This window comes from Cupressus sempervirens, chromosome 10, assembly GCF_028749045.1.
Source record: "Cupressus sempervirens isolate cs-2001-9-10 chromosome 10, ASM2874904v1, whole genome shotgun sequence".
Taxonomy (NCBI): domain Eukaryota; kingdom Viridiplantae; phylum Streptophyta; class Pinopsida; order Cupressales; family Cupressaceae; genus Cupressus; species Cupressus sempervirens.
The window spans coordinates 51,916,345-51,938,658 of NC_143127.1; the positions used below are offsets into that span (position 1 = coordinate 51,916,345).

The 22,314-nt window shown below is 34.5% G+C and overlaps 1 protein-coding gene across 2 annotated transcripts in view; it reads right to left on the bottom strand.

Moving 5' to 3' along the window:
- The window catches only part of ISA3 (isoamylase 3), a 313,468-nt gene that overhangs the window by 285,475 nt on the left and 5,679 nt on the right, over nt 1–22,314 (bottom strand). Inside the window, exon 4 of one of the 2 annotated variants that reach the window (XM_089804630.1) lies at nt 14,023–14,094. The exons of the other annotated variant lie outside the window; for it this stretch is intronic. Coding sequence (XP_089660756.1) covers nt 14,023–14,094 — 72 coding nt within the window. The remainder of the gene's footprint in view (nt 1–14,022; nt 14,095–22,314) is intronic. 2 annotated transcript variants of the gene reach the window in all.

Consider the following 22,314-nt stretch of genomic DNA (forward strand, 5'->3'; position numbering starts at 1 on the left):
ACAAGCTGACTAGGGATCCCATACTGTCCACCGAATCTCATAGTTCAAATTAGTCACTGTGGTTGATCAAATGTGCCAAACTAACTATGTTATAATTGGGATGTTAGTTCCCGATGAGTATTTGGTCAGTTGGCCATTTCTGGTGGTTGGTAATCTTAACCAACCAAGAATTCATATATCTGTACTCACTTTTTTGTACTGGCGCAGTGTACAAAATGTCATTAACATACTTGCAGATCAACTGAATGGAATACAACATCTTATCTTTAAGGAACTATAATTGTGTTGATATTCTATGTATTATTGATGTTCTTGTAATTGTATCAAACAGAGGATGAACGCTCCTTATATAGATTTAGAAAGACAATGTTTCTAAAAGAAACAATCATGAACTAAAGACGAAAATAGAAACTACCTGATAAACTAAAGACTAACTAAAATGACCATTAAAGAAGAAGTATAATATTCTAATAAGAATGTTGTTACTAGAAAATGCAACATACTGTCACGAAACCCTCAAACACAGCTCTAGTTATGAAAACGCTGCTTCTCATATACTTCGCATCACCTTCTCATTAATGGCGGCCCGAGGTAATATTCACTTGCAGACTCAAAATGCCTAAATGCAGCTTGTTATAATGCCCTCAAGTAACAGACTTGTAACAGTAATGAAGGCTAGAGAATGGCATCCAAACCAGTAATAAATCACAGCAGATTAAGAGATTGATTTGGTATACTTCAGCACCAAATCATCAAGTCCAAAAGCAGAATTAAGTCTCAGAATCAGAACACAATTCACTATTTATTTGAACAGCTCAAAGAGCCAACTAGAATGGAGGAATGAGTCCTCTCCAATAGCCATCGTTGAAACCCTCAAGAAATTCACCAAAATTCATAAAAAACAATTGACAAGAGATCTTCATGAGCACACATTTCACTGAAATGCACTTTGCATTATACATAGGCACATATTTGAATAATTAAAAAAATTTAACTCTTTTTGGCTCAAAAAATAACCTTTTCAACAATAGTATGATATCCTGACACACAAGGTCATTGTTTCCCGTGCCCAAGATTTAAAATTTCTCAACCTAGTTCCAATGAGCCATAACACTAAGGTTGCCAATATACAATAGCAACTTCTATGTATTTAATTAAATAATAATCATAATTCACTCATGTGGCAAAAATGATTTAAGAAGCATCAGAATCGAAATCTGACAACACATGAGTGATCCTGATGAAGAAAGACGATGACTGAACTACACAGGATGACTTCCCAAAAATAGGCACTCCCTCCAAAATTCATGGAGCCCATACCAGAAGCCAAAAATAAAAACTGCGAGCATCACACAACTCCTCTAACTCATCTAATGCTCATCAAAACCATCCATTGAAAAGACCCACCGAATGGAGCCATAACCTCAACAGAGTCCTCTAATCACCACTATTAGCCTAGAAAGGCATTACAATCCTCCCCCCCCCAAGGTTGCTTGTCCTCAAGTACTCACAAAAATCAAAGAAACACAATGATTCACCCGGATCTAAAGGGTAAATATGTATAATGTCCCTAGCGTCACCTACAAACTCTTGTGATGATAACACTATCCACAAAGCTATCCTGAATATACAGTCACCATACCAACAATGCCGACTCACCCAATTTGTCATGCCAATCCTATCCCACCTAGATTCGAGTAGAAATGAAACTCACATCCATCCATAACAAGGAAAAATGGATATCCAATAACACCTACTAGATCAAAACTCCCTACACACCCTACCAATCTTCCACGAGTATGAAGTTTATCTGTACAATAAGAACTAGTACTCCCTAAAGAATCTAAACCATAATCCAGATATCCAGCCTCTACAAAATTGTCATGGATATGATGACTGTGCAAGTAGCCTCCCACTAACTTGAAACTACCAACCCCATCAACAATAGATGGTGCAAACCTATCTTATAAAGGATGGTATCAACCTGGTGCCGCCTCACTCCTCATTGTGTAATTGCAGTAAAATTCTTCAATCTTTGTCAAAGGCTCATCAATAACAAACCGGGAATTAAGAGATGACTCTACTCTCTAACTCCAAACAATTGGTTGGCCAGGATCCTAGGTAATCCTCTAAGCAAACCCTACCACAAAATCCCTGTGAGGAAGCATTGTAGCCAAGGTTTTTATTATCTTTCCCACCAAATGTCAAATACCGCGAAAATCCTAGATTAGACTACCTTCAAAAGCTCTATATGGTCCCTCCTACAATTCCAGACTCTCGAGAAAATACTCCATTAAGTACTTTGTGCAATAGAAATTATACAAAGAAGCATCAACCTACTCTCCTGTAATCCAATTTTGATCACTCTAAAACTGCGGGACTACCAACTATATATCACTATCATTTGTATAAGATGAGGTAATAGTTTTTCTTCTGGTAGAAGGAAACAAATCCCCATGAGAGCTCATCTCCAAATCAGATGATACCGTACCCAAGTCCTATGAGAAGCGGGAGTGAGTCAAGAAATGGCACACAACTCTGTGAAGAATTCACTATTGTCACACCAAGAATCTCAATAACTTGTTGTGCATCATCTATTAGCATGCTAACTACTAGGGAACCCAATACAACAGGAAGTTCTCTGCAGTCCTCTACTAATGCACTCATCTCATCTATAACTAGTAACTACTACACTCATATAAAGGATGGATGTAACTACATCCTCATCACATCCATCATCCCTATCCATGGAAGTCAACTCACCACCAACCACCACAATATGTAGCTAAACTAGATCTGGGGTTGGTGTAGATTGTCCATGCTCCAACTCCACATTAACTTCATACAAACATGACTTTCACTCATAAAGGGCCAATTGAGTACACTACAATGAGTCCACTGTCACCTCAAGCTCATGGCTGAGCTCGTCAACCTCCTCCTCCTTTCCCCTCAAGGCATCATAACCTACACAATCTCTATCAAGCTAGAAATCCCAATCTGCTAACAACTATAAATAATTATCTCTAATAATCCTAATAGCCTCTTAGAGAACCTAAAAATCCTCAAGCAAAAGACCACCATCATAGTGCTTATTTTTCACAGGAGTGCTCCAACCATGGATAGCCAACATTTGTTGAGCAACATCAAAATGCTCTAAAGTTGTGGCAATCATGCTATCGCTAACCTTCATTTGCCCAATCAAATGATAAGAAACCTGTAACTGCTGACTCTTGCACATGTCCTCTGACACAAATTCAGCACTATAATATCAAGTTGTATCCTCATTGCTCACCACATGATCACTAACATCATGTGTGCTAACAACCTCGCACGTGTCCTTCAACAAGATAGTGCTAATGGGTACTTCTACCAATACCTTTGAAGAAGAAGTGGAAGCCACTATTGTATCAAACTCCTCGCATGTCTCTACTTTCCCCTCATTTGTAAGTTCCTATAAATCATGATCTTGGGACCTATCATCAACCAATAACCACTCTGAGTCATCAACAAACATTTTATATGATATACCAAACTTGCTACAGCACGAATCATCGAGGCATGAAACATCAAAGGTCCCCACATCACTAGTATCAACAATCCAACGAAGACCCCTCTATTATCACTTTTACGACATACATGACTCAATGTCATCGTGTGAATCAACAACACTAGGGCATAGATCTACATCATCATGATTTTCATCACTAGGAAGCCCCATGACCTCATCCTCTGCACCTGAGAAGACTATTGTATCCTTCACCAACTCAACACTATGACAACTGCCATAAAAATCAGAGTTGTCAATGCACATGCAATTTTGATAAACAACACTCTCATCAAGAAAGTCTAAACTACAAGAGGTATCAAATGCTTCTTTCACACTCACCCTACAACAACGCTGTCAACATGATCAAATAAGAGTCCACTATCCTGAGAATCAAACCCTATATCATGGCAATTTTCATTACCGCTAACTGGAGTGAGATTTTCATCAATGGTAGTGAACATGTTGTCATTATTTTCCTGTTCACTAACTCTAGCCTCATGGAGATGCTGAGACTTAATAAAGTTGTCTTGTAGAAAATCGGTCGTATCTATATGTCCCTACAAAGAGTCACCAACATCGTGTACGCAAGATGGACTAGAGGCTGCCCCACTGAGCATAGGATCATCTTCACCATGATCACCAGCTACTAAAATCTCATGGTTAAGACTTCTAGATGTCTCACCTCTGAAGGTTTCCAATTTCTCTTCCTGTATTCTTGGTGAGGGAGACTTTTTTAAAATGGAAATCATATACCTAGTTGCCCTATCAACTGTCGCTAGTTTTGAAAGTTGTGCATCCATCCTTTTGTGATCTTGTCTATGCTTTTCGATACTTTTGATCAGGGCATTTGCTTGCTTCTAGAGATTACCCTTATTATTCAATCGACTTCCATATTTACTAGGTTTCTTGTATTTGTCCATGATTAAGATAGTTGCAAAGTACCAGTCACTCAAATAACAACACTAGGACCAAAATAATAATAGTATTTTCCCTACTGCACAAGACGGTAGGAAACTACTCTTATACCATAGTAAAGAACCCCAACTGGTTCTAACTTCAATTCTAGTTGTTTGACATTTTGTCAAACACTTATAATGCAAGCTTTGATACCAATGTAGAGAACCCAACCAGCTCTAAGTTTAATTCTAGTGGTTTGACAATTTGTCAAATACTTATCATGCAAGTTATAATACCACTGTAAAGAACCACAACCAACTCTACCTTCAATTCTAGTGGTTTGACATTTTGTCAAACACTTATTGTGCAAGCTCTGATACCATTGTAAGGAGCCCTGCTAGATCACTCAAGACTGTGATGGATAGATGCTTTTCTATTTGAATGCTTTGCAAAAAAAAAAATGGTTTTTTGAATATATAAGTTATTTGAATTTTTCAAAATATTTAGAAATGCTCATACAAATAACATGAAAATGAAACTACTAATATTGTTAGCATAAATCTATGAATTGCAATTATAAGTTTGCAATTATTACAACAATAACTATGAATGAGCAACTTAAACAGGAACTTGTAAATGTTTGGCATTGGATTTGCTTGCAGCCGGATCAGACAAATTACCCATGCCAAGTCAGTAATTGGCAGCCAAGGAATGGCATTGCTAGCAGATGCAACGTGCTGTCAGAAAACCCTCAAACACAGCTCTAGTAATGAAAACGCTCCTTCTCATATATCCTTTGTCACCTTCTCAAAACTAGGGGGCCAAAGTAATATTCACTTGCAGACTAAAAACGCCTAATTGCAGCTTGTTATAATACCTTCAAGTAACAGACTTGTGACAAAAATGAAGGCTAGAGAATGGCATCCAAACCAGTAATAAATTGCAGTAGATTAAGAGATTGATTTGGTATACTTCGGCACCAAATCATCAAGTCCAAATGAAGAATTAAGTCTCAGAATCAGAACACAATTCACTGTTTATTTCAACAGCTCAAAGTGCCAACCAGAATGGAGGAATCAGTCATGTCCAACAGCCAATGTTAAAACCCTCAAGAAATTCACCAGAATTCATAAAAAGTAATTGACAAGAGATCGTTCAATTTCCTCATGAAGGCCTTTTTACAATATCAAATGAAACTTTGTAATGTCCCCGATTTAGCAAGTCTCTGGAGTTTGGCTTTGTCAGCTCATCATCGCGACCCTCGTGAGCTGATGTCTAGATTTGGAGGTCTTTGTCGAGAAATTGCTATTTTAGGACTTACTATTTTTAGTAAGTCACTCATGGCCAGTTGCTATTTTTGGATTGAGCAGTTCAAGTAGGATGATCGTCTGGCTTTGGATATTCGGTCTCTCTTTAGGTTTTCTTTATTGAAGTCATATTTATTGGAGAGCTTGTTGGCTTTAATGATTATTTTATACACATTTAATAATCATAGTAGTTTATATTATAAAGTGTTAAGACTTTATATTATAAAGTTGTTTTTTAAGTGAAAGGTGTGTGGGTGAAGCTGAATGGCTCAATTGGTGTTATAAATATGGCTTTTTGGTGAGAAGGAAAGACATCTTGAATTAAATATTTTCCTTTCTCATATTATCTGGCTGAGGGTTTGAAGAATTTCTTAGATCGTCTCTAATAATTGTGCTGATGTAAACAATTATCGAATTCTCCTACTGTGTCTACTGTGGCTTGGAGATATCTGAGAGTGTTTAATTATTGAATTGTGGAGGCTGCATGACTTTGCTGGAAGGTTACATTGGTGGTCAAATTTGTTTGGAAGACTACACACTGGCAACCATGGTTAAGGAAGAGACTGTGCGGCACTAACATTGCATACTTCTTGCGTTTTCTATTGGAACAATTGTGGGAGGCCACATCACATTTACTGCAGCCTAGGATACATAAAGGCAACCGTACTGAGGTGTAGAAAGAGTCACGTCAAAGCAGCAGGCCCTTACACCTCTCCAGCAATCTCCACACTTGTTGACAGCAAGGGTATTCATTACTTGCAATTGGGATTGGCAGTAAAGGGAAGACATTTTGGTGGCACGGCTAGGTATATTTGACTGCAACCCAGGTGCCAATATTAATATATGTAATTCTGATTTGAGGTTTTCAAATAAAATATAAGAATTTCCTTACAATTATAATCTGATTTTACATCCTCATTTCAAAATTCTTGTAATTATTATTACATATCAAACTTGGGAAATACTGAATAAATTAGAAAACATTCAAACATTGCAAACAATAATTATGCATCGATATTCAAAATTGGGAGCCAGCAACGGTTCTTTACAAACTTGGATTCTCATTCACACCTAACGTCCAATAGCTTCATGAGCACACTTTGTTAAGAATGTTAGCATTTAGTGTATTGAAACACCTATTGTTTAATATAAGTGATTGATAGTGTATATATACATATATATCTGTCATTACAATTCTTAATGCAGAAACATCAGTTCATAAATGTCTTTCCTCTTATTATGTCAATGATCTTCAAATCGAATGGTGTGCTTCACATTCAATAAAGTTCAAGATGCATTATATCTAATCCCAATTGCTATCGGGTGTTATCACCAATCAGTATTAATGTATACTACTCACACCGATTGATGAATCAGGAGTCTCCTTTCGCAAACGATATTGTTATTAAAGGACTTGTCATTAGGTGAAATTAGCATTGGTTAGATTTAGTTATAAATAGGTGCTAGTATTATTATATATATTGAGGCATGACCACGTAGGGTCATGCCCCTACTTGGTTATGTTTCAGTGTATATATACACTAGTCTCATTTCTTATCTGCAGATCATATCAATAACATTGGCATATAGATCTTAGACTGAAATCAGAATACTAATTCAGAAATTATTGTTGAAGATGGTAGCTGCGATAGAGATCTTTATCTCTGGAAATATGAACGTTATTATCGTTATTGTCATCTTCAGCTGAGAAGGACACTTAAAGTTTAATTTTTAATATTATAAATGTAAATGACATGTGTCATTCACATGCATTGAGGCATGAATATTCGAAGAGTCATATTTAATTATAGAAGTTATAAGAAACTCAAGAGATCTTCGGTTAGAATATGAAGAGTCTCTTCTATTGTTATATATTCGCATCAAGTGATAAGCATTGTACACTTGAACTTTTATTATCAATAAAGATATATTTTGTTGTGTGGCTGGGTTTTTCCCTTCATTCTCGAAGGGTTTCCCCAGGATATTTCTGGTGTTCTTTATTTCAGTTTTCTCTTTCTATTTGCTGGTTATTATCTTTGATTTCTAGGCTATAGTTTCAACATTGTATCAGAGCTAGTTGGAAAGTGTTCACGTGTCAGTAGAAGTAAATCATTCACGAAACATTGGAGGATAGCACTTGGGGAAAGAGTCTAATGATTTGCATATCTATGCATCTATATACTCAAGAATGGAGTTATAGGACCAAGTCTTGCATGGCAAAGTTTAAAGGTGGATGAATATTTATTCAGTCAGAGTATCTAAAGTCTGGATACAGAGTTCAAAGTAATGGTGAAAGTATCATAGCCTGTAGTTCTTGTAACCGTCGATGCTTGAATATAAAGATAAGTTTTGTTTTAACTTATTACTGAATATATATTAAATGATTCAAAGTATATTAGCCAATTCCTGATTTTATCTATTGGAGTATTTGAATATTTCAATTGAGGGGATATCTGTGATCTGCAAATAATATGTCAAATTGCAGGGCCGTCGATCTATGTTACCAAAGTGCCCTTAGCTTTCTGTGCGAAGCCGAGCAAGGGCTGTAAATTGGCAAGAGAAAAAAAAAATGGTTTCCAGGGTTTCGATTTGATCCATCCACAATGCAGATTGACCAAAATGGGTGCGGCTATCTTCCTGCTGGTTTCATATTTGTATTGATATTCATCAACAAAGATTATTTTTATGGGCGGTTACCATGGACAACATTCAGCATCATTATTTCCTTGTATCTAAGGTTCTTTAGTGCTGGCGATTATTATAATCTCAAGGACGTCAACCGTCAGCATCAGTTTTATGATTTTTCTTGCATCTCTCGTCTTTTAATATTCACAACGACAGAGCACAATAGGCTGAATGAATTTCTTGAATCGGTTTTTATTCAAGAAAATTCTAGGCGTCCTCTTTCTATGTTAACAGCCTTATATTTTTAGATCATGTGATAGCCAATATGAGAGGCGAAGTTTTTGATAGCACAACCAGGCTGATAGGCATAAATTGTGACAGTGTTGTGACAAATTCAGCCGTGCGAGTCGGGCATCCTTATATTGATTATTTATACTTGTTCAGCAGATTACATTTAGATATCGAGGGTTGCAGAGGCGGAGTTAGTGCATGGGGTGAGTTTGAGGTGTATGTAGGCAAGGATGGAGAGTGAGAGCATGTTGTACTTGGTGGCAGCAGTGACGGGTTTGGTGGTGGCATTCATGGCCCTGCTACTGCTTAGACGACACTCTTCACCACAGTCACAACTACATCACCATCAAGACCAGATAAGGAATTTTCGCAGACTGAAATGAGCTCTGTTGGACGCATTGGAGATAGTGATGGTCATCTACAACGAAAGTTTGAGAGGGAGAAAGCAACATCATTGGATATTGTTGAGACTCATTGCTGACAAAGATGGTGTTAAAGTTCAACTGTTGAAAGAACTTGCTTCCACTCCTCTCTTGGTATATGACATGTTCACTCTGTCATTTTTTGTGGTAATAGTTTCTCTTTCTAAATCTTTCGGGTTATTATTGTTTTTTAATTATTTTTATATAACTATCATCTCTTTTGAGAACTGGAGCAAAGAATATCAAAGTTCAGCTTTGTCAGGGATAGCCTCACATGCTACCAGATCTCATGCAAATTATGATTAGTGGATGTGGAAACAATTTTGATTCATCCAGAGATAAGTATTATTCTTCTATATCTATTGTGTATATTTTTCATGAGATGAAAATTATATACAGATAGGAACCAGAATACTATTTAGAATTGATTTGTTTACTAGTGAATGTTGTGTAATAATTCTTATTCTTCCTAAAGCTATGAAAATTGTCAGTAATGGAGGGAGGAAGATTTATGATGAAGTGTCTTCTAGTTTGTAACAAGAGGACTACAATGATTGTTGAATGGACGTTGTTTGACATCATCATAGATATTAGTATTACTCTTGTAGAATTTATTTTTATAACTGGAAATAATATACTTGTTGTATTAATATTTCTTATATGATAGATTGATCTTAATCTCTCTTGATTGCAGGATGCAACAAGATAAGGATTATATAGCTCCAGAGGGAGGCTTCATATTTAAGAGGGAGTGAAATCCCATTCATTCTCATTTATGACTATGGTTTGTGATATCTGTAAAATTTGAGACTTGAATGGAACTAAGTCTTGTTTTATGCATCTTTCTATTCTTGTGTGAATAAATGAGATTGTAAGATCAGCTATGATAACTCTTTCACTATGCGATAGCGAACATCATGTTGAGAGAGTCCCTGATGTCATCACGTTGAGAGATTCTGTGATGGGAGTTGATGTCATGTTGAGAGATTCCATGACAGTTCACGTTGAGAGAGTCCGTAAACAAAGGCTTAGCTGTGAGTCTTGCAAATCTTTTCATGTTGAGTGATTCCATGAATGTGATTAATTGTTACAAGTTTCATGTTGAGTGATTGTTACAGGTTTTTCATTCCATGAATGAGATTAAATGTTACAAGGTTTCATGTTGAGCGATTCCATGAATGTGATTGATTGTTATTCGTGAATCTTATAGGATATATGGGATAAGATTTCATCATTAACATTTTGGTTGCAGTCTTGTGTGATTGTTCAGCTAAAGAGCTCTCTCTGGCTAAGAGGGAGTGTTGAAGATGGTAGCTGCGATAGAGATCTTTATCTCTGGAAATATGAACATTATTATCGTTATTGTCATCTTCAGCTGAGAAGGACACTTAAAGTTTAATTTGTAATATTATAAATGTAAATGACATGTGTCATTCACATGCATTGAGGCATGAATATTCGAAGAGTCATTTAATTATAGAAGTTATGAGAAACTCAAGAGATCTTCAGTTAGAATATGAAGAGTCTCTTCTATTGTTATATATTCGCATCAAGTGATAAGCATTGTACACTTGAACTTTCATTATCAATAAAGATATATTTGTTGTGTGGCTAGGTTTTTCCCTTCATTCTCGAAGGGTTTTCCCAGGATATTTTTGGTGTTCTTTGTTTCAGTTCTCTCTTTCTATTTGTTGGTTATTATCTTTGATTTCTAGGCTATAGTTTCAACAATTATATCAGATTAAGAAGTCAAGCAATCATATAAAGAACAAATAGATTTGTCAAAAAAAGGAAATCAAACTGAAACATAATTGCTTAGTCTCCACCAATCAAGATCTACCTAACTTTACATGGTATCAATTCCTAATTGGTAGAGAGACTCTCAAACTGAATTTTGAATAAATAAGAGGGACAATATGTCAAATAATGTAAGAGTAGAGGACAGACTCGAAGGAGCAAAAAATTTCTTTTATTGGAAAATTTGAATTATTACAATTCTTTAAGAATTACAAGAATCTTTTATTGAATCAAACATTTCAATTCCTGAAGATGAGGCAGAAAAGGCTACTTGGAAAAGACAAAATAATAAAGCCACGAAAATCATTGTAGATTTCGTAAAAGATCATATTCTTCCATCCATATCAAGCCAAAAGAAGGCATTTGAAGTATTCAAGACAATTAAGGATACATTTGAAATCAACAACTCAAGTAAATACTAAAATGAATAAAGGAGAAACAATCTCATCCTATTTTGGAAAGATTTTCAAAATTAAAAATCATCTAGCTTCCATTGGAAGCAAAGTAGAAGACCAAGAACTATCAATAATGGATTGCCCTTATCATGGGAAGCATTCATCCAAGTTATCAGCAAACCTTCAATACTAATTTTTTATCAACTAAAGAATGATTGCAAATCAAAAGAATCAAGGCTAATCTCTAGAGGGATCATCTCAAATCAAGAGGGAGAAAATGTAATGATCCCATCTTTTAGCTCTCACGTTCTCCAAAGTCTAAGTGGAGGATAAGAAGAAATTAAATTAATTTCTTATAAAGTCATTCAATTAAAAATTAAAAGGTGACTTTGTATTTAATTAATTTAATTATTAATTACAAGGGAGTAGCTTCTAGGGTATGTATTAATTATTGGAAAGATGGAAGCCTCTCGTGATTTAATTAATTATTGCCAAGGATGATTTTCTAGGGTATGCATTAATTATTGGAAGGAGGAAGTTTCTAGCTCTTGTAATTAATTAATGTTTTAGTTCCTTTCAGAAGGATGAAGAAAAGGATAAATAGGGCTAAAAGTCTCATTGCTGATGATCGGATGATTATGACTTGCATTTGATAAGAGCTTGGATGTGTGAATCACACTCTTTTTTGGGCAATAGAGGACGTTCATTCTCTGTTGTAACATTCTAGACGTCATTCCCTTAGGGTTTGGCCTTTGGAATACATCTCTTTGTAATTGATTGCAGCATTCTCAGCATTAATATAATTTCAGCCTTGGTTCAGCTTTTGGGCATTCCTGGGTGTCCATTACAGTGGTATCAGAGCTATTAGTCTTGCCATCCTGTGGAGTTCTTATAGGGAATTTGGAACAGTGAGATAAAGGGAAAGAATTTGACAAAATGTATACCAGTCCAGATCAAGAAAATGCAATGCTTAGGTTACTGAGTTCATTAGAGGAGCATAACAGGCGAATGGATATGATGTTGCAACTTATGGCTAGACAGATGGGCATCAATATTGACAATCTGTCTATTGCTCCAGTGCAAAAAGAAGTTGCTTCCTCAGGCGGGATCGAGACACGTATAGAGCCACCCATCTATGATGTTGGTGATATGGGTGTTTCAACAGAATCAGTAGAAACATGTGTGCAAAGTCAGGAGACCACATATGAAGCTTTGTCGAGAGATGGTGCTGCAGTAATAGTGGGATTAGGAGAACATGAGGATACTATCATATCAGCAACCACTTCTGTGTCAGTTGAACCATCCAATGAGAAGTTTAATGGTGTAAATGTAGTGGTTGATGTATTTTCTAATGAAGCCACACATGTTGATGATTATGAGTTTTCATCAACTACAAATTCGGTTCAGTTTTCTATTGCAGCAGTTAATGTTGTTCCTATGTCCATATATTTTGATGCGGCAACACCTATTGTTGATACAGTTAGCATGAGTACATATGGTTCACCTGCAGCTACATCTTTTTCAATGCATGATGGTGATAATATGCATTCCAGTCCAATATATATTTTGTGGATGGATACAGGGAAGAAGATGTTTCATAGATCTTCTATGGAGCTGCCTTCTGATGACATCCAGACTTATACTTCATCAGCACAAGTTTTGGGAGCTAACTTGCAGAACATGTGGTTGGTCTTAATGGTGTTCATTTGCAGTTTGTTTAATGTCTATATGGATATCACATATTACTTCAATTGGGATCCAGGTGGAGGTTGGAGTTCATTATGTTACTTAATTGCTTGAGGACAAGCAATTTCAAGGAGGGTGGATTTGTAATGATCCCATCTTTTAACTCTCACGTTCTCCAAAGTCTAAGTGGAGGATAAAAAGAAATTAAATTAATTTCTTATAAAGTCATTCAATTAAAAATTAAAAGGTGACTTTGTATTTAATTAATTTAATTATTAATTACAAGGGAGTAGCTTCTAGGGTATGTATTAATTATTGGAAGGATGGAAGCCTCTCGTGATTTAATTAATTATTGCCAGGGATGAATTTCTAAGGTATGCATTAATTATTGGAAAAAGGAAGTTTCTAGCTTTTGCAATTAATTAATGTTTTAGTTCCTTCCAGAAGGATGAAGAAAAGGATAAATAGGGCTGAAAGTCTCATTGCTGATGATTGGATGATTATGACTTGCATTTGATAAGAGCTTGGATGTGTGAATCACACTCTTTTTTGGGCAATAGAGGATGTTCATTCTCTGTTGTAACATTCTAGACGTCATTCCCTTAGGGTTTGGCCTTTGGAATACATCTCTTTGTAATTGATTGCAGCATTCTCAACATTAATATAATTTCAGCCTCAGTTCAGCTTTTGGGCATTCTTGGGTGTCCATTACAGAAAATCAAGCTTCCTTCTCAGTCTCAAATTACAAAGAAAACAAGAGGAAATTTAAAGGAAAGAAATATGGCAAAAGGAAAGAGAATAATAATTACAAAAGAAATGACTTCTCCAAAGTTAAATGTTGTAAGTGTGAGAACCTAAGACATACCTTCAGAAATTGTCCAGAAAGGGAAAACATCTTAGCTTCTTTAGCCGAAACAAAGAAAGATGAAAATCTATTATTCTACTCTGCCTTATCAAGTGAGATGAATTCAAATGAAAATGTGTGGATAATAGATAGTGGTGCTTCCCAACATATAACAAGATTCAGAGAAGAAATTGAAACCTTTGGAAATTACCTTTCTGAAGGAGTCACCATTGGAGACAATTCCACCCATCCAGTTAGAGGAATTGGGACCTGTTCCATACAACTAAGGACTCGAGTCACACTAAAATTAAAAGATGTTCTTTTTGTACCAAGCATAAAAAGAAATCTAATTTCAATTTCTAGATTAGTTGATGAAGGATTTCAAGTCACCTTCAATGAAGACAAAGTTTTGTACTAGCCTAAAAACTCTAATCTAAAAAATGCTATCACCATAGGGACCAGAGATGGGACCTTATATAAACTATGCAACATTCAAAAACAAGCTCTTAATCATGAAGTGACAAATTTTAATGAAGTATGGCATAGAAGACTTGGACATATTGGATTTAGTTAACTTCCAAATATAGAGAAAATCACCTCTAGAACACCGAGCCTAAATTTGAAGCATATAAGCATCTATAAAGGATATGCTCTAAGAAAAAACATTTAAAAACCTTTTCCTCCTAGTGAACATAAGTCTAAATCAATTCTAGAACTAGTTCACTCTAGCTTGTATGGGCCCATGCCAACACTTTCTCTAGGAGGTTACTCTTACTACATAATATTCATTGATGATTATTCTAGGAAAACTTGGATTTACTTTCTAAAAGTCAAAGAATCAAATGAGGTACTATCAAAATTTAAAGAATTCAAAGAAATTGTGGAAAATCAAACCTCAAAGAAAATTAAAACTCTAAGATTGGACAATGGAGGAGAATATACTTCTGAAAATTTCAAAACTTTTTGTACTTCTATTGGGATTAAGAGGAAGTATACAATACCTTATAATCCTCAACAAAATGGGGTAGCAGAAAGAAAAAATAGAACCATTGTTGAAGCAGCAAAATCCATGCTTCATGATCAAAACCTACACTTTTCATTCTGGGTGGAAGCCACCAATATTGTTGTATACATTCAAAACGGATGCCCCCACTCTATACTAGAAAACATAACACCTGAAGAAGTCTTTACAGGGAATAAACCTGACTTAAGTCATCTTAGAATTTTTGGTTGCCCTGTTTATATTCACATACCTAAAGAAAGAAGAACTAACTTAGAACCATTTGGAAAGAAAGGGATTTTTTTGGGTATAGTGAAAACTCAAAAGAGTGTAGAGTTTATGTTCCTAGACAAAGATCAATTGAAATAAGCAGAGATGTTATATTCAAGGAAAACATTATATTAAAACTATCTACAAATACAGAAGAAGAGCCCATTACAGACTTAGATGAAAATCAGAGGGAGAACATATCAAAAGAAAATGAACTATTACTAGATACAAAAGATAGAGACATCTCCAATATCAAGAAAAGGCCTTTATGGGCGAGAAAAATGATCGAAGAAAATAATGTTGAACCAAATGAAATTTCTAGAGAAAGCAAGAAAACCAGAAACAAATCTTGTTATACTACATTAGTAACTGAGCTTACTAAATCTGTACCAACCACTATTGAAGAAGCTCTGACTTGTCAAGCATGGAAAGATGCTATGGTTGGAGAATATCAATCGATACTACAAAATGATGTTTGGGATATTGTACCTATACCAAAAGACAAATCAGTTGTTTCTTCAAATTGGCTATGTAAAATCAAATATGCATTAGATGGCAGCATTGAGAAACATAAAGCAAGGTCTGTTGCTCAAGGGTTTTCCCAGAAGGCAAGCATTGATTATGAAGAAACTTTTGCTCCGGTTGCTCATTACACTTCAATCAAGACAATTATTGCAATTGTAACAGCTAAAGGATGGAAGATACATCAAGTGGATGTAAAGACTGCATTCCTAAATGGGGTCATTAATGAAAGTATATATTGAACAACCTGAAGGTTTTGTTATAAAAAAAATAAGAACCTATATGTCATAAACTCAAGAAAGCCTTGTATGGCCTTAAACAAGCACCTCTAGCTTGGTATGAAAGGATAGATAGCTACCCTCACCAAATTAAGATACTTTAAGAATGAAGCTGATCCTAACATATATTTCAAAATCTCTAATGATGATATGTTAATACTTGTTTTATATGTTGATGATCTATTGATAACAGGAAATGATCATCTAATTGAAAGAGGCAAACAAGATCTTGTAGCTGAATTTGAAATGAAAGATCTAAGTTTACTACATTATTTTTTGAGTCTAGAAGTATGTCAAAAGAAAGATTACATATTTATAAATCAAGGGAAATACACTCAAGATATCTTGACTAGATTTGGGATGATGGACAGCAAACCACTTGCAACACTAGTGGAAACTAATCTACACAAGCTAAAAGAGGAAGCAGTACATTCAGAATCTATTGATCCTACTCTCTACAGACAAATCATTGGATCTCTTATGTATTTGGTAAATACTAGGCTCAATATCTACTATGCCACAAATGTATTAAGTCACTTTATGTGTGAGCCTAAGAAGATACATCTAATGGCTGCAAAACATATTTTTAGATATCTACATGGCACTATTGGTCTTGAAGTAAAGTACAAAAACGTTGAAATCAAACTCAAAGGTTATACTAATTTTGATTAGGTTGGTTCTTCCATAAACTGTACAAGTACAACTGGATGTTGCTTCAATCTCAAATCAACAATGATATCATGGTTTAGTAGAAAACAACCTACAGTAGACTTGAGCTCCATCGAAGCTGAATACATGGCAGCCTTCATGGGAGCGTGTGAAGCAGTATGGTTATGGAAGCTATTATTTGGATTATTTGGAAAGAAATTAGATTCCATTGTGGTTCATCATGAAAACCAGAGCTGCATCAAACTTTCCACAAATCTAGTGTTCCACAATCGGTCAAAGCACATCAAGACTCCTTATCACTATATCAGAGACATGGTTGACAGGAATGTGATCAAGCTGATCTATATCAGCACAAATGATCAAAATGTTGATATTTTCACCAAGCCTCTTGCAAGAGTGAAAATAGAATACTTCAGAGGTAAACTTGGTATGACAAATTTGTAATCATATTTGTAAATTTATATATATTCATGAATATTGAAAAATTAGATTGTTTGCAAACTTTTAAAATGAAAGGTGACAATCTTTTGTATGTGTTTAAGGTCTTTATTGTAAGGTGACGATCTTATCAATAGATGACCAACCTTCTAACACCAAAAGTGTTGAAGGAAAGTGTTACCATTGTTCTTCGAGCCAAATTTTATTGGACACATTGATACCCATCATGGTTCTTCAGGCCGGATTTTGTCGGACACCATGAAAATTATTATTATGGTTCTTTGGGCCGGATTTCGCCAGACACCATGAAAATTATTGTTATCGTTCTTCGGGGCAAATTTTATCAAACACCATAATTGTTAAACCACAGTTGAGTGGTACTTATACTTGTATATATATAAATGTTTCAAACCCTCATTGCTAAAGAGGGAGTGTTAAGAATGTTAGCATTTAGTGTATTGAAACACCTGTTGTTTGATATAAGTGACTGCTATCATTACAATTCTTAATGCAGAAACATCAATTCGTAAATGTCTTTCCTCTTATTATGTCAATGATCTTTAGATCAAATAGTGTGCTTCACATTCAATAAAGTTCAAGATGCATTATATCTAATCCCGATTGCTATCGGGTGTTATCACCAATTAGTATCAATGTTATACTATTCACACCAATTGATGAATCAGGAGTCTCCTTTGGCAAACGATATTGTTATTGAAGGACTTTTCATTGGGTGGGATTAGCATCAGTTAGATTTAGTTATGAACAAGTGCCAAAATTATTATATATATTGAGGCATGACCATGTAGGGTCATGCCCCTACTTGGTTATGTTTCAATGTATATATACCAGTCTCATTTCTTATCAATAGATCATATCAATAACATTGGCATATAGATCTCACACTGAAATTAGAATACTAATTCAAAAATTCTATCAAATTAAGAAGTCAAGCAATCATATAAAGAATAAATAGGTTTGTCAAAGAAAGGAAATCAAACTAAAACATAATTGCTTAGTCTCCACCAATCAAGATCTACTAAACTTTACACACTTTTCACTTAAAATGCAATTTGCATTATACACAGGCATGTATTTGAATAATGAAATTTATTAACTCCCTTTGGCTCCATAAACAACCTTTTCAACAATATTATGACATTCTAACACACAAGGTCATTGTTTCCTATGCCCAAGATTTAAAACTTCTCAACCCAGTTCCAATGAGCTATGACACTAAGGTTACCAATATACAATACAAACACAAATAGCAACCTCAGTGTATTTAATAAAATAATATCATAATTCACCTGTCTTGCGAAAATGACCAAAGAAGCATCAGAATCAAAATTTGATAGCGTGAGTGATCCTGATGAAGAAAGACGATGAATGAGCCTAACATAATGATTTATTAAAAATAGACACTCCCTCCAAGATTCTTGGAGCCCAAACCAAAAGCCAAAAATAAAAACAGAGAGCATCATTCAGCTCCTCTAACTCATTTGAACTCATCAGGACCATCCATTGATTTACTATAAATTATAAGTCCCACCAAACAGAGCCATAACCCTTAACAAGATTGTCTTATCACCGGTATTAGCCTACAAGGACCCAATATAGGCTAAATCCATCTACTGTCATGGTCATGCTGGAAAGAGGACATTGCACTATTACTTGTGGTCCTAGAATTTGAAAATCCAAGTTGGACAATTATTTTGTGCCATGTAATACTCCTGGTATACAACCCTCGTTTAAGAGCATGGGTTGGAACAAGATGGTCTATGATGCTGCAAGAAAACAAATTTGCAAGCTTTGGTACTTTTGCAACATTTCATTTCTTGGAGCCAGGTAATTCTTTTTTTATTTGATTGCTCTAAGTTTAAAATTAAATTTTAAAATTTATAGTTTTAATTTGAACTTTATTTCTCTAATGAGAATCTAATTTTGACATGTCTCTATAGTAGAAAAGCATGGTAGATGTCATAATCATTTGTGGGGCAAGGTTTAAAACCCTTAATGATACAGAGTTAAGTGGCCCCTTCTTGTTAGAAATGGTCAATAATATCAAAGTTGAGTTAGAGGGCCACTAACAGTCTTAGAGCCAAAAGGGTTGCAGCATCATGACAAATAGTTCGATGGAAAAGAGGAATAGAACACTCCTAAATTTTCTCGTTTCCTGTGCAAATGACTGATCATTCTACTTTCCTAAATGCATTGAATAATTTAAAATTTTGACTTATTAATTGATCAATGATTGTTGATAATTATTTTGCTTTATTTCCAAGATCCACAATGTTTTTGAAGTCCATTGATGCATCCTCACATGTGGAAAAAGTCACATACTTATGTGAGGCTATTGAGGGAGTCACACGTGAGGTGGGGGAAGAAAATGTAGTGCACATGGTGATGGATAATGCACTAGTTATGTTTTTATTAAGGTAAAAACAGCTTTTGAAGGGACCCTGAAACCCTTTACACCAAAAGATTACATAGATATAGCATTAAGTGCAATCGATAATAAATGCTGGCAAAAAAAAAAGCCTAATATCCAGATAGACCAAAAAGCTAGTTGACCCAGAAAGAGAAAAGAGAAGACAAAACCAAAACACTAAGTAACTAAATGACCTAAGCCAGATTTTTCAAAGTGATGGCCACCTCTTCTTCCATCTCAATCATTTTGAGAGCAACCTTCTAAAGATCCTCAACATCATGTGGCAAGGAAGAACCAACCATCTTTCTTTTGTTGCCTCTTGTGCATTTTCCTAGGTCAGATGTCTCCTTGACCACAACCACTTTCTCAGCATCCACCATTATGGACTTTTCCATATAGTTGCTCTCCAACCTGGCAACTAGTGTCCTCATGTTATTAGTTGAGGACTTCACAATCTTCACACTATGCTCCATTATCTTTTGGTACGCCAAAAAGCTTAAATGGGTGAAAGCATGCATTAAAAGGGTGACAAAATCTGCAATCATGCATTCATCTTTAGCATTATCAAGTAATATACAAGGCAAAAGGAGTTGGCTTGTCTTCATATTATGAGATTTGCCTCAAATTTCTTCACACTAAAATCCTTGATGAAATCAAAGGCACCTTTGAGGTGCATGTTTGTTGGTGAGGGGCAAACTTCCTCATCCTATGCTACAACCACTACAGGGATGGATTTGACAAATTGCATTTTTTATGAGACAAGTTTTTGGAACCCTTGTAGAGATATCATGCAGGTAAATATATTATAGTTTGTTTAATATTTATTTTTTAGATTTTTATATGGATATTTTTGTTTTGTTTGCAACTTTGCAATTTTGCTTATTTTAATGCATGCTTGTGACTTAACTATTTTTGTTCAATTATTTACAAGTCACTAAGCTTGTAATGTCCCTTGTCAGGACTTACATAATTTATTTCAATTTCTTCAAACTGAACTTTTTGCAAACCAAATTTTTAATATATCTCCTTTTTTCTCTTCTATATGTCTTTGGGTGATTGATATTTCTTGATATAAATTGATATGAAAAAAGATGTATCATTTCATCATATTATTTGTTAATATTAGTATTATTATTATGTTATTAGTATTTGCGGAAGGCTAAATACTATTGCAATCACTTTTCATTAACAAGTGATTAAATTTTCTTATTTAACCAATAATAACTCAAGATTTTTCTTTTCTAATTTCTAAATTTATGTTTCTATATTATACTTGTAAAAATCTTGCTTTATAAAATTATCTAAGTTCTTTTCTTGATTCTGATTGGTTGATATGGTTGAGCTCTTATTAATGAATTTCAATCAACCACTATACATTGATGCAACTTTTTAGGATGCATATAAATTTTAACTTTATAATACATTCCTTCACCAAAAAAATTCCTTCACAAAAAATCATTCCTTATAAACAAATTAATTTTTAAAAGCATTCTTAATTTTTGAGGATACATTATTAAATTTAGATTACATTCTTAATTTTTTAGGATACAATGTTAATTTTTAAGAAGCATTCTTAATTAATTTTATAGTATTAACTGAAATTTTTAGTTTATTTTTATTTTTAGCATTCTTACTATATTCAATTACACTTAATATTATAATTCAACTAAATTTATTTTCTTATAATTATTAAATTCATTTTCAAATTCTTGGCAATTAATTCTTTATATTTACCTTTTATTAAAAATGTTTCTACTATACCTAATTATATTTAAAATTATAATATAATTAAATTTCATTTACTATAGTTATCAAATTTATTTAATATTATCATTGAACTAAACTTTTCTTATCGACAAATACTAGTCACTATGTGGCACTTGTTATTAATAATATTATTAATATTAATATTAATACGATTCCCTTTATATTATGATTATTAATGTTTCATCATTTTATATAATAATATTAAATTCTCATATTTCAATTCAATATTTAAATTCAATACTATAATATGATTAATATTATATTATTATTATTATTTATCTATATTTATTTTGACAGGATATCACAAAGCCCTGGGTAGTTCTACAAGTTATTGATGGGGAGAAGCCCTCTATGCACTACGTAGGATAAGGTCAAGGAGGCCATCAAATCCATATGTGCACAAGTTAAGGATAAGTATGGCCGCATTTGGGAGATAATTGATAGGAGATGGCAAAACTAGCTTTACAAGCACATCCATGCAGCAACTTATTTCCTTAATCCGACACTTTGTTTCCGCAATAACTTCAAGGCAAATGAGGAGGCTCTTTGTGGTATATATATTGTGATACAAAAGATGCCGAGTGATAGCATAGCTACACTACACAAGATGGATGCATATAATGGGTGATTTTGCAAGCAAAATGTACAAAGACGCTCAAACAAAATAGCAGCTAGGTAAAAATATATGTTAAGGTTCTTAAGTTTATGGCTTATGCATTTTAATTTTATAATTTAACCTTAAAAGTTGGAAACTTGGAAATGAGACTAATTATCTTTTCTTTTTCTTATTTCAAATAGATGATGGCAAATGTTTGGGCCTATAGCCCTAAACCTTTAAAAAAATGTCATTCATACTTTTAGTCAACCATGCAACGCTTCTAGATGTGAGCGCAATTGGTCCATGTTCAAGCACATCCACTCAAAGATGCATAATAGGTTACCTACGGAGGAATTGAATGATCTTGTCTTTATTCATTACAACCACCATCATAGGACCAAACATATTTTGAACACTAACTCTTCTTCGATCAATCTAGTGGAGGTTGATCCAGAGCTCAAGTGGCTCACCGAGTCTACCGATCATGTCTTTATTGAAGAGGACCATGAGTGGGTTGACTAGGCAGACAA